The following is a 14,707-nucleotide window of genomic DNA, read 5'->3' as shown; positions in this document are numbered from 1 at the left end:
CACAGAAAACACGCTCGATTATTTTGGAGTTTAAAATCAATTTGGCATTTTCTTTGGCTTTTTTTAATTTTCTTTTTCTTTTGGCCTGAAAAAGTTTACGCATGGTCCATACTCGTCATCAAGTACCCATATACCATAGTACTTAAAGTTAAATTCAAATTTTGATATATCTTTTAATTTAAACGTAAAAAAAAAACAATTAGGACGCTGAAAACGTACACAGTAAAACAATACGTTTTATCGTCGCGTTGATTATGTACGCATGCACAACCGGAAGTCATAAACCGGATGTTGCGTTACAACACCAATTACAAGGTCATTTGAGTTTTATAATTATATAGATGTATGTGCCAAAAAACTTAACTTAATGGGTGTAGATAGAAAAATAAAATAAACACAAGATAACGTATTATAAGTTTACACACGTGTTAACCTGTTGACCCAACACGTAGTAGACTATTTCACAAAAGAAATCAAAGCAAAGAATAAAAAATGTCAAAGAAAATAATAAAAAAATATCAAAGCAAAGAATAAAAAGAAATCAAAACAAAGAATAAAAAATTGAACTTACTGTTTCAGGTTTTAAGAAAAGAGCTTTATTCCTCATTCTTCCGCCATGCGTGACTTCTTGTTACGACTACGACGTCACTTAAGTCTCTAATGTGATCATGATTCTGATCCTCGGTTTGCACACATGTTCTTCTTTTCTTTTTCGCCGTGACGTCACTTTGCAGACAGCTCAGCATTTGCACACAGCCGCCATATGCGCGTCTGCGCTCTGTTACAAACCTTCATATTCTGAAAAAATGTTTACAAGAATTTATAATCTGCATCGAGGAAAATAAAAAACAAGAAAATAAAAACTCAAAAGTCCACACGAAAACATGAATACATAAATCCAAGCAAAATGTACCAGTGCATAGTCTGTTCAACCCTTTCACTTTACCATTTTTACTTTTCCGTACCAGAAATTCCTTCCTTTATTTATACCTTTTTTATTTTTTTCATTTGTAAAAGAAAAGTAATTCCGACGTATTTCTTCAAGCATTAAAAAAAAAAAAAAAAAAAAAAGGTTTTAACACGTTGTAAGAGAGGGAAAACTCAAATAACTGTTTCCATGGCGGGAATGTAGATTTTTTTTAAAAGAAATTGCCTGAATCAGTGTTGAAATATTTATGCTTTGTTGTCCAAAATTAAAGTTAGAAATGTTAACAATATGTTACAAAGCCAAGCAAATAAAGGCAAAACTAAATCCACGTGCCATAGAATTGTCTTTGCTGTTTGTTGATACTGTGTCCGCAAATGCACCAAATTTAAGTGGGATATTTTTATTTTAGCAATAAAGTTAGTTTATTGGTTATAAACAGTTTTCATGACAGATATATTATACTATTCATTGTATGCCCAAATTCATTTGTTACTTTTTTCGTCGTGCGAGTTTTTTTTTTCTCATGCATTCTTTCCTTATTTACTTCGACAACTCTCGATTCTTCTACCTATCATATTAGTCATATCATTAATATTGCTCTCTTTGTGTTCGATAGATTTCCACGCCGACTGCCTAAATAGTTTTTTAAAACTTTCTCTTCAAAAATATTTGAATAAACTAGTTAGCATAACCACTTGCCTAGTCCTACGATTTATTTGTCTCTTAATTGCTCAACTCCATATAGTGAGATTATTCGAGACAATACCAATATATATAACATTTTGTTTTAGTCTACAGTCCCTTTTTTCTCTTTTAACTGTTCAGCCACTTTTGACGAAATTACTCGAGACGATTACGGCTCATTTTTTCTCTCAATTGCTCAGCCCCTTTTGGCGAGATTATACAAGACAATTACGGTTGACGTCTGACCCAAGGAGCCAGAGGCATTACTTGTGTCCCCGACTTAATCGGATATCAACATATTACGCAACAATTATTGCAATTTCCCCTTTTTGTTAGAATACGGTTTTGTAACAGTATTTTCATGCACTCGGACAGTGACATATTACTTTGCTTACGAGCTAAGGATTAAATGTGGCTGGGAGTGCTGACACTTTGTCAGAGAGTCCAGATGCTTTAGCAGGATGATAAAACAGTGTGTATTTTTTAAAGATGGCACAAAGGTGAACCTTTCGATGGTAGTTGAGATGGCAGTTCCCGAGCGAAATATCAGCGAGTTGTCGCCGATTGGACATCTATTGTGTTAAAAGGGGATTTTAGACGGGCTTTGTTTTCTGTTCGTTGATTTGGTTTTAATAACACGCCGTGAGGGATTGTGATGTTTGTTTGGCTGGGGGTTATGGACACATAACACGAACAGATCTCTGGCGTAGTTTGATAATAAAGTTTCTTTGGGGCAAGGGAGAAAAGAGGGAAAGAGAAAGGGTGTCAAAAAGAAAGAAAAAGGAAAACGAGAATTAAAGAGAGATATCTATTAAGAGACAGAGAGAGAGAGAGAGAGAGAATGAAAGAAAGGAGATTCAGAAGAAGAATGAATGAAAAGAGAAGACAAAGGGAATTTTCAAACGATAGAGGAGGAAATGCTAATATCACAAAGATGGTGATGGGAATTAGAGTTCCATAAAAATCATTGTGATTGGCAAATGAAATGAAAACTTGCTCCTTAGTCGCAGTTTTGTGGCTTTAGCTCAAAGTCTGAAAACCTCCCCCCCCCTAAAAAAAAACAAAAACAAAATCGACCGATTTTACAGCATGATGCAATTATTTTATTTCAAGTTTACTCTCGCTGGTTGGTTTTTCTTGCTTTCTCAAAGTTTCCGTCTCAGTTTGGTCCGGGGTAAAGTCGTTTCTTTGTGACTGCATTCTTTCGTGGTAACCTTTTTTCTTTTTTTTTTTTACACATTAAACAATAATCGTTTGTAACTTTCTCGTTATTAGATTAACACGTCGCAAGAAACAAAGAATAGAAAAGAGGAAAAAAACTTCCACTCGTTGTTTCAGGCTTTAAGGAAAGGCCTTTATTCTTCATTCGCGTGACTTTTCGTTATGGACGTGACGTCACCCACGTTTCTAACTTGATCCTAATACTCTCGAACGTGATCCTGATCCCCAGTCTGCGCACACACTCTTTTTTATATATATTTTTTCTTCCTCGCTGTTACATCATTTTGCACTCGCCTCGGTATTTGCATACAGCCGCCATACGCGCGTCTGCGCTCTATTATAATTGTATTTTGTGGCTTAAAGACCACATTATGAAATATGCGTTTACCGTTGGTATAGCCAGCTCTCTGAAATGCGTTTGATTCAAAATGAAATAACGTGGTTGTTGACTGCTTTGCAATGAAAATCGAAAAGAAAAAAGTTTCTTGCTGAATTGTTTCATCAAACACAGATTATATAAAAGCACAAAGGATTTTTTCATTCAATCTGTTGATTGGCCAAAGAAAATTGTCTTGACTATTCAAATTGATATATCTGGAAACACAAGGGAACTAATTCATTATGATGATGATTATGATGATGATGATCACTACCATCATCATAGTTGCTTTAACGCCAGTTTTACAGGCTGAGAGGAGAAAATTGAGAAGGTAATTCGTTTTTATGTTTGGTCCGTGTACTACAATGTGAAATTCCGCACATCAAAAGCTTACCTTTGGTTTAACTTCATCCTCGCAGGAAGGCAAGTATTTTTTCCACCATGGATGAATGTTCTTCTCAAATCACAAGTATATCTGTAACTTCGACCGTAACAGCATGTAAGAATTAAAATGTAATGTAAACAAACATCTTGCTGCATAATTCTCCACTTAGGTTGCTTTCTCATAAATCTGCTCGTTATCACAGTAGCCACTTATGTTCAATGGTAATATGCCTTGATTGAGATAAACAAACGAAAAATAACAAAATGATTTTTTAAGTACTATATTTAACTGAAATATCGCAAAAACAAAAAAGTTAACATTTAATCTATAACTAACTAGGATAAACTGCGTTGCCAAGGAACTTAAAAAATAAATAAATAAATAGTAGTTAAATAGTGCATGTAACATTTTTATATAAAAACTTCTATCCCCTCCTCTCTCTTTAGTCTTTAAAAAAAAAAGTGCTCAATTTTCCCCCGAAGAAATATAATTTTTCTCCAAATTCTGGATATTATATATCCGAGACTACGCCGATCAAGAAAATATATTCTTTATTGGTCTTTGGCTAGTAGTTTTGTACATTTTATACAAACATAAAAATTGCCTTTTATATAACATATGAAATTAAAATGAAAACCCGAGTTCTTTTTTACCCCCTCATCAAAATGTGAGTTCTTAAAACTCTGTTGGCCCCTTAATTAATTATATCGAATATTTGAGTAATATTATCTAATAATATATTACAATATGAGAGTCGTTCCAAAAGTAAGGTTTCATGACAACATGCTTTAGTAGGGTGTATTCCAATTCTTGCTGGAGCTGTTTATTTCAGCTTGAAATCATAAAAATTGGTCAGTCATCTCATAAGATGTATATAGCTATAATATACTGAATTTTCAAGAGTCTACAACAATTTTAAATGATTGTACAAAAAAGTCTGGACTTACTGTAACTGCCTCGTGTGAGACCTTTACACAACCTTTATCGACTTGACCAAGGCATTTAACACAGTCAGTCGAGATGGTCTGCGGAAAATAATGAAGAAATTCGGTTGCCCAAGTACTTTCATCACAGTAGTTTGTCAATTCCATGAAGGCATGATGGGGCGCGTCCTTCACGATGGTGAACCCTCGGAGGCTTTTCTGGTAACAAATGGAGTTAAACAGGGCTGTCTCCTTGCCCATACACTGTTCAGCTTGATGTTTTCTGCAATGCTATTTGACGCTTTCAGCGACCAGTCACCAGGCATCAACATTAAATTCAGAACAAATGGAAAGCTGTTTAACCCAAGGAGACTGCAGGCTGTGACAAAGGTGAAGGAAGCAGTGCTGAGTAACTTTCTTTTTGCTGATGACTGTGCCCTCAATGCCAGCAACGAGCGAGAAATGCAAGACCAGATGAACAAATTCTCCACAGCCTGTGACAACTTCGGCCTCACAATTAGCACCAAGAAGACCAAAGTTATGTTCCAACCAGCTCCCAGAAATCTGTATCATGAGACAAGTATCTCAGTCACGGGACAGAACCTTCAAGCGGTGGAGACCTTCACCTATCTGGGCAGCACTATCTCGGACAGCCACAATCAATCTCGAAATCAACAACAGAACCACCAAGGCAAGCAGCGCATTCGGGAGACTCAGAAGTAAAGTCTGGGAAAGGAGAGGAATCAGCATTGACAACAAGCTGAAGGTTTACAAAGCAGTTGTTCTCACTACATTGCTCTATTGCTCAGAAACCTGGACTACCTACAAAAGGTACAAAAAAACGTTGAACCACTTCCACCTGAGATGTCTCCGAAATCTCTTCCATATCAGATGGCAAGACAAAGTCCCTGATACAGAGGTCCTGAAAAGTGCTAATCTTCCCCGCATGACTACTACCATTCGAAAGACCCAACTGAGATGGGCAGGTCACGTCCCTCGCATGCCAGATGAAAGAATCCCAAAACAACTCCTGTATGGCGAGTTGTGCCAAGGCAAGCGTTCAGTCGGAGCACCAAGAAAATGCTTTAAGGACAACCTCAAAGTCTCCCTCAAAGACTTCAACATCAGTACCGAGTCCTGGGAATCGCCTGCATCAGACAGACTTCACTGGCGTCATCTCATCAACAAAAAAGCTGAAACAGCTGAAGAGAGAAGAACCCTCAAAGCAGAACAGAAGCGTGCAACCGGCAAAGCCAGAGCAACAAGCTCTGTCCCCACAACACCTGCTCAGCACTGTCCAACTTGTGGGAGAGCCTTCCATGCCCGGTTCGGCCTTACAAGTCTTCTCCGGAAGCACAAAAAATACTTTTACTCACTGATGTCATGGTCATCTTCGACTTTGAAGGACGAACACGATATATAGATATATGACTGTGCCCTCAATGCCAGCATGGAAATAAATAAATTAACAACTCACACAGAATGTCATCCCAATGCCCCCCTCCCCACCGATCTTCCTACTCCTGTCAACACTAACACCCAGTTGTCGACTGGGAGCGCACAACCCCGTACCCCACCCCACCTCCCCTCCTCTCTCACATCCCACCCCTAATCTACTCTACCCTTCAATAGCTGACCGGACACAGCCCACTAGCGACTTACGTGACCTAGATATACATAGACACCCTACATATCAGCAGAAAAAAATAATAGTAATAATGATAAAGACAACAAAATAGAGAACATACAAAATTAAAAAAAAGCTCACGCTAAAGCAACAAGTTATAAACAAAAAAAAGAAAAATAAATAAATAGAAATAAATAAAAATTATAAACATGTTAATTACCTAATCAGACCATACATAAATCCCCTCCTCACATTTGCTCCGAGGCCCCACATAGCTACCCAACTTCCGCTCCATCATCTAGCATGCTTTGAATCGATCTCTTATGCCCACCATTTGAAAGGGGAATTTTTCCGAAATTAATAATGGATATTGTCGCAGACATAACAAGTAAGACATTTTACCAATACAACTGAATAAATATATGTATATATATAATATATGTATGTACTAATTGATTTCTAAATCGCCACTTGTTCTCGTCTTCTCTTACCAACAACGACTATATTTCATTCCTCGCATTGTGACAGCCTTCTAAATCTCTACTACTACTACTACTACACACACACACACACACACACACACACACACACACATATATATATATATATGATGATGAAAATAATGGAAATAGTATTCCGACAAAATAGAGAAATAAAAAGGAACAAACCGTATTATGTGTTCATCAATGTTTCGTCTTTATTTCGAGACTTCCTCGAAATAAAGACGAAACGTTGATGAACACATAATACGGTTTGTTCCTTTATATATATATATATATATATATATATATATATATATATATATATATATATACTAGACTAGAATACCCGTGCCCCGTTGGGTCAGTATGTTATATTAGCTATGGAATTCATGTATGAGCGTGACACTTGTGATGTAAAGAAAATAGGGTTTTTTTTTTTACATAACAGAAACATTTCTATGAAAGTATATTAAAATGAAAAAAGAATATAGATAGATTTCTATGAGTCGTTCTGTTTATTATAACTGATTATTTTTGAAAAAAATATTCGCAGTTACTGAATTATAAGTGGTTGGCCATACTTATAGGTAAATGTGCACTGAACAGATACCATAATACTTATTATAGTTAAATTCAAATTTTGATATATCTGCTTTTTTTTTTACATCGTTCATTTCTGTATTACGTTTAAGTTATTTTAAACCCCACTCTTCCCATGTTAAATAATAATTTCGAAATAATAACTTTAATATTTCAGTGCGCAGGTCAAAATCTGCAAAAGAAGTGATTTGTGTTGATTTGTTTACGTTGTTATGGGTTAATGTTTATGCGCGCATGTGCAAACGGATGTTGTAAACCGGAAAGTGGGTTACATACATCGTTAAAAGGTCATTTGAGTTTTATAATATATATATATATATATATATATATATATATATATATATATATAGTAATAATAAGTAGGGGTCTCTAGTGATAACTAGTAAATGGTACATCTGAAAAGAAGCATACGTTCACGGCTCTCAAAATTTATACTAGAATTTTTTCACAAGGACTCGTGGCGTAACGGATAAAGTACTTCGTAATTTCAGTTACATTCATCTGGAGGTTGAAGGTTCAATCCTCAGTACGGGCGATACTCATAATACATAGGATTGGCTGACGAAACCAGAGCATGCAACCCCATGGATTAAATAAAGCATTCTATTCAAAATTCTGTGAAGATTCTCAACAGAAAAATTCCCGAATTAGACAAGAGGAAGAACATCGGAAGTCACATTGGCCGAAACGTTGTGAGAATAACATCGAAGGTGAGAACAGCAGTCGGAATAATCCAAATAATACAAAGGATCTTTCTCTAAATAAAATATTGTTATGTTTATAACCACTGCTTTATGGTACTTTATTTCTTGTTTATTTCTTGTTTATTTCTTCGTTTTATCGGGTATTTTATAAGGTCCACAATCACCTTTATCCTCATTTCTGTTTAATTGTGAGGCTTATTCTTTTCGATTAAACGTGGCCGGCTTATTCTTAGTTTGTAAGCGTTGGTGGTTCTTAGCTTTTAGTGTCGGGCTAAATCTACATTTCCAAACACATTAGATATAAGTGCATTTGTCTTGTTTTCACATAAACTATTGAGGCCAATAATGAGGCCAAATTACGTGCTTACAAATCTGCAATCTGATTCATATTTTGTTTTCCTCTGCCCCTTTCGCATACAAGATACATTACGAATCTCTCTCTCTCTCTCTCTCTCTCTCTCTCTCTCTCTCTCTCTCTCTCTCTGCTTTATCATTATTTTCATGGCAGGTGCTATACTCTATGGTTCCCGCTCCAAGTCTTACATCCTATATGTGCCTTAATCTAATAAAAAAATCCATATATATATATAACCTCGATCCATATATATATATATATATATATATATATATATATATATATATATATATATATAACCTCGATCCATATATATATAACCTCGATCCATATATATATAACCTAGATCCATATATATATATAACCATATATATATATATAACCTCGATCCATATATATATAACCATATATATATATATAACCTCGATCCATATATATATATATATATATATATATATATATATATATATATATATATATATATATATATAACCATATATATATAACCTCGAGCTTCATCTCTTTTGAATTCCGATTTTTACTCTTCTCAGCATTGGTGCCTTCTAACGTTTAGTGTCGGATTAAATCTCTATTTTCAAACATATTAAATATAAGTATATTTGTCTTGTTTTCAAATAAACTATTGAGGCCAAGTAAATTAAGTGCTTACAAATCTGCAATGTCATTAATCTCTGTATTAATAAAAGTATGACATCATTTCACGTGGGTATGTTTTTCTCGCTTCAACGTAACTTTGATAATTACACCTTGAATTTTTTTCAAGATAAGTTTCAAATAATTAATCTTGTAAATAAATATTTTTACAACGAAAACTGTTATATCCGGTTTCAACGGTATATAATAATATGACAAAATACGCCGAGTGGGATGCGTAACAAAAAGGTTTATTAGTACTTCGTAATAATACAAATACAAAATGGCTACTGGCTTTTGACGTTAGATAAATGTAACTGAAGGTAAAGAAAAAGGAACTTTGCATGTGAGAGCTAAGAGCTCGTCCCTAGGAAGCTTGGTTAACCGGAGTACACTTTTAGAGTGTCCGACGCGAGACTGCAAAAGAAGACAAGATGCCCCACCTTAAAATGGAAGCTTCCGGTTCGATACGTAGTTATGTCCCTTGTAACACCTCCCCCTGAAGCTGAAATCTTCTCGATTTTAGCTTTAATATCGCTTCCGTTTAGGATCAGGGCTTAAACGCCTGATGACTTTCCTTTTACGTGTGCTTTTCCTTTTGGTCAGAGTTTCCTGCGGTAAAGAATTCTGTCCAGCCCGTATGGTAGGCTCAGGGGATACATTCATGGGTCCGTGTATACACACCGGTTTTGGAATGTCAAATGTGTCACACAACGTTTCCATTGGGATTTCCTCTGTATTTGCCGAAATTCTGGAACGGATTTGTTTAATATGACTTTTACAGACAAAATTTGGGCCTTGAATAGTATAGACCATGTTCCCAATTCTTTTCTTAATGATACCGTCCACCCAATGATTTTTCCCATTTTGAAAATTTTTAAAATAAACTTTATCTCCTGGGGAATAGCACTTTACATTAAAGCTTTCTTTTCTAGCAACTTTCTTTTTATCCGGTAGGAGTCTATCGAAAATGTATTAATTTTTCTGGCGAACATAAGTTCTGCAGGGGATGAATTTACATCATTGTTTGGATTTGGGGTTACTCTGTAGATCGCTAGAAATGTTTGTATTGTTCGCTCATCTGTGTCAATGTTCATGTTTTTCTTTAATGCCCGCTTAAACGTATCCACAAATTTCTCTGCCAACCCATTCGAACTAGGATTGTAAATAGGTGTCGTGATGTGTTGTATATCCAGTGAGTTGCAGAATTCTTTAAATTCGTAACCTGTGAATGCTGTACCATTGTCACTCACTATGGTCTTTGGTGCACCAAACCGGTTTAAAATTTCATCAAGTGCACTTACAGTGCTCCTTGATGTTGGATGTCTGATCTTGAATATCTCCGGCCATTTGGAGAAAGAGTCTACTACAATTAAGTAAAAAAAAAAAAAAAACTTTAAGGGTCCGGCATAATCAATATGAAGACGTGACCAGAGCAATTGCGTCTTCGGCCACGAGGTCGTTTTTACCAGGGGATCTCGGGCTGCTAACTGACATCCTTTGCACGCTTTGACACAGTTTTCCACCTGATTATCAATACTAGGCCAATACACGTAACCTCTAATTAGGGATTTCATCCTTGAAATGCCAAGATAACCTGTGTGAAATTCCTTTAGCATTTTTCTTCGTAATACCTGTGGAATTACGATTCTATCAGGATACATGAGTACACCTTCGCAAATGGAAAAAGGTGTAATTTGTTCTACCTTTTTATTTCTTTACGTCTGTCCTACTTGATTTTTCATTTTCTTTATGAAAACGTCTTTTGCAGCTTCGCTTTTAATCTCTTCTAGAGTTACCGGGAGTTTACAGATCATATTGCACGTTGAATTTGGGCATTCGCTTTCATCTTTAAAAGCTACAATTACCGTCTCTTCGAAATTTTAGTTTCTTTTTGGAATCAACCTTGGCAGTGCATCCGCGTGTCCTAGCCTTTTTGATGACACATGCACCATCTTAAACTGATAGTTTAAGAGAGTTACAGCCCATCACTGTAGTCGATTTGCGGTATGCGTAGGGATTCCTTTCTTCGATCCAAATATCGTGATAACGGTTTATGATCCGTCTGTAATATGAAGTTTTGTCCATGGAGAAAACGCTTAAACTTTTTGACTCCAAATATTATCGCGAGAGCCTCCTTTTCAATCTGGCTGTAATTTTTCTCAGCTGCAATCAAAGTTCTTGACGCGTGAGCGATTGCTTTTGTTGTTCCATCCTCATACTTATGGAGTAATGCAGCACCAACTCCGTAATCACTGGCGTCCGTTGCTAGTACTATCTCCTTTTCTGGATCGAAATGTGCTAATGCCAGATCTGACAGTAGACATTTCTTAATTTTCTGGAAAGCAGATTCACATTCCTTTGTCCAATTCCATCTACTGCCTTTTTAGTAGCTCGTTAAGAGGAGCTCTCAAATTATGTACATTAGGGATGTATATCGCATAATATTGTACCAATCCCAAAAATGACTGTAGTTTTGGTACTGCGTCTGGGGCAGGCATCTTTTCGATTGCTTCGGTCCGTTGTAGATCTGGCATTCGTCCATCTTCGTCAATTATTTGACTCAGGTATTTGATCCTTTCCATGAAGAAATCACATTTCTCCGGACTCAATCTGAAACCAAACACCTCTATTCTCTTAAGTACTTCTCTGGCGGTCTTCTTGTGCTCTTGCAAATTACTGCTCTTTATCAAGACATCGTCAAGGTATGCCATTGCAAATTTCAACTCTGCGAGCATCGTATCCATTATCTGTTGGAAGAGAGCAGGGGCGACCTTTAAGCTGAAAGGGAGCCTCTTTAGATTGAAGATACCCTTATGCGTGTTAATGCATAGGTACTTTGATCATTCGTCATTGACATTGATTTGCAAGTACGCGCCCGAGACGTCTAACTTGGAAAAAAATTTCCTCCGTTTAGTTTTGAGAATAGAATTTCTGTCGCATGAAGGGGATGATTGCGGTCCTTTATACAATCATTCAGGCCCGTTGAGAAATCAGCACAGACTCTGATTTTGTTATTCTTTTTCATCACATATACAGTCGGACTGGCACAATCCGTATGGTCAACTTTTTCAATGACATCTAACTGTTGAAGTCTCTCCAACTCCTTCTAGATTGCGTCCATCGATGAAAAAGGTACATTTCTTTTAGGTTTGAACACCGGGGTGGCATCTTTCTTCACTTCAAATTTGGCTTCTATTTTCACACAGTGTCCAAGTCCTTCGGCAAAAACTCTTGGGAATTCAGCTTTTATATCGTCCAGGAAGCCTCCCACTTGGTTCGATTTCTCTGTGTTCAACCTATTACAAAAAGAATTAACTGGTCGTTCCCATAAGTTAAACAGGGCAAACCAATCCACTCCAAATAGACTTGTGTTCCTTCCTGGTACCACGTACACTTTGGACTTGCGTGTCTGACCAACAAATGTCACGTTGCACCTCAGTTCTCCTTTGAATTCCAACTTTTTGCCGCACATGCTCTTCGCCATCTTGCTGGTTTCCATTAGTTCAGGTCGACCGATCCTTCTCCAGATATCTTCATCTATGATGCTGATGTCCACACCACTATTCAGGAATAATGTTACAGGATGTCCATTTATGTGAACATCGACATACTTACGCCTTTTGCAACTTTTCTCTTTCCTTGTGCAAAGCGCATTCACTTTGTCGGTCCTTCGCTTTTTCTTCTGGTCACAGTACATTCCTTTGTGGCCTCTGAATCCACATTCGTAACATATCCTATTCCTGAACCAGCAGGTCTTTTTGGTGTTTCTCGTACTTCCGCATTATTCACAATTTTGGTCCTTGTGCATTCTGGGAGTCTTTTGTTCTTGGGTCTTGTACGTTCTAGAGGTCCTTTGCCTTTTTACATGTTGTACCTTGTAAACACTTTTTCTTCAATGCGGGTGTTGTCTCTCTTGATATTAATGAGACGTTGACATTCCTCGGTAACTTTTTTAAAGTTATATTTGGATCCGACTCCATAATTGTCAGGATCCGGGATCTTATATCTTTGTCCCTTGGTGCTGTGAATCCCTGCACAAAGATCAAGAATTTGAATAAATCCGCAGAAATTTCATTTAAATGATTCGCATAAGCAATTTACAGTACAAGCATGCTCTAGATAGTCTTCAGATTCCGATTTCTATAAATTTAAACATTTATAAATAGAGTGGAAAAGGTTATCTCTTTTATTAAATATTCTAGATAAAGTATTTATTGTCTCTTCAAAGGTCACTTCCTCCGATTTTTTGGGTAAAATTAAGTTAGCATACTTTGTGTTTTCATCAGTACCCAGTTTTTTAAGTAACAGCCGAACTTTCTCTCGTCGGTCCAGTCCGAACACCTCTTTGTAAAAACTGTTTCATACCTTCTATAGTATGCTGGAAATGTAACGCCAGTATCGGGAGAGTAGTGAAATTCCGACAAAGAGTTTGAAATACCCTCTGCAGAAAAATTCGTTTTTTTCTCAGTTGTCGAGGTTTGAATTGATTTTTCCAAATTCTTTTGTTGAGTCGACATTTGCCGGTGAAATATTTTTGTTTGTTCTTGTTGTGTCTCTAAAGTTTTTTGTGTAATTTCTTGCTGTTGTTGTAGCTGTTGTTGTTGTTGTTGCACTAAGAATTGTTGTGTCATTTTTTATTATTCCTGAATGCTAAGAGTTAGCACCTTCGTCAACTCAGTCAATTGTTCCATTTTAGCTTAAAAATGTCTTTAATTTACACCAATGGTTCTACAAAAGTTCGTAAATATGCGTTTTCGCAAATAAGCAACAATACTTCTACAAGTTTTGCAAGAATAAATGTCTCAACAAAGTTCATACAATTTATCAACAGTAATTCTACAGATTTTTGCAAAATAAACTAACGTAATTTACACTATAATACTTTTTCAACTTCACACAACAAATAGTTCTAATTAATTTACCCGAAACAATGATGAACAAACTGTTTTTCAACAAAAATACGGCTGCACGTGAAAAAAAAATTATAAAAATAGTCTCTGTTTTTGTTTAGAGAAAAAGAATCGTAAGAGTTCTTGCTTTTCTTTCGAAAAACTCGTAATCCTATGTGCCGTGTTCGAATTCAGTTTGCGTTTCCCAAATATTTTTTCGTCCAAAATATAAATAAAGTTCACTTTACTTCGCATTTGTTATGACAATATCTTTCAAATACAATTTTATTACCTTTCCGTGAGTTCTTATCAGAGAAATCCGTACTTTCCACTACTTTATGTAGGAAAATTCGAATAGTTCTTTGCCGCACGTGATCCTAATGGTAGTTTAGTAACGAAATCCTTGTAAATTTTCGTCAACAAATCATTGAATAGAACACAGTCCTTTTATTCCGATAATTTATCTGTGTTAAGAGATAAAGAATCATCTTCGTTCGCCAACTGTTATATCTGGTTTCAACGGTATATAATAATATGACAAAATACGCCGAGTGGGATGCGTAACAAAAGAAGGTTTATTAGTACTTCGTAATAATACAAATACAAAATGGCTACTTGCTTTTGACGTTAGATAAATGTCAATGAAAGTAAAGAAAAGGAACTTAGCATGTGAGAGCTAAAAGCTCGTCCCTGTGAAGCTTGGTTAACCGGAGTACACTTTTAGAGTGTCCGACGCGAGACTGCAATAGAAAACAAGACGCCCCCACCTTAAAATGGAAACTCTTTTATATCCTGTTTCGTATCCGGTTCGATACGTAGTTATGTCCCTTATAACAAAAACATAGAAACATATTTTTAGTTTTTTTTAAGCAC

At 36.2% G+C, this 14,707-nt stretch overlaps 1 protein-coding gene across 1 annotated transcript; it reads left to right on the top strand.

Annotated features, from left to right (window-relative positions):
- The first annotated feature begins 4,634 nt into the window (after window positions 1-4,634).
- On the top strand, window positions 4,635-5,243 carry LOC145271615 (uncharacterized). The gene has a single exon (XM_080126999.1). It carries the CDS (start codon window positions 4,635-4,637, stop codon window positions 5,241-5,243), a length of 609 nt encoding a protein of 202 aa, XP_079983125.1.
- Window positions 5,244-14,707: the final 9,464 nt, after the last annotated feature.

This window comes from Euprymna scolopes, chromosome 4, assembly GCF_053919585.1.
Source record: "Euprymna scolopes isolate OS-2025 chromosome 4, ASM5391958v1, whole genome shotgun sequence".
NCBI lineage: Eukaryota > Metazoa > Mollusca > Cephalopoda > Sepiida > Sepiolidae > Euprymna > Euprymna scolopes.
This window is presented reverse-complemented; position numbering and strand designations above follow the sequence as displayed.

Excerpts from the sequence above, each read along its gene's own strand:
- LOC145271615 (XM_080126999.1), top strand. The coding sequence starts at position 4,635 with ATGAAGAAATTCGGTTGCCCAAGTACTTTCATCACAGTAGTTTGTCAA.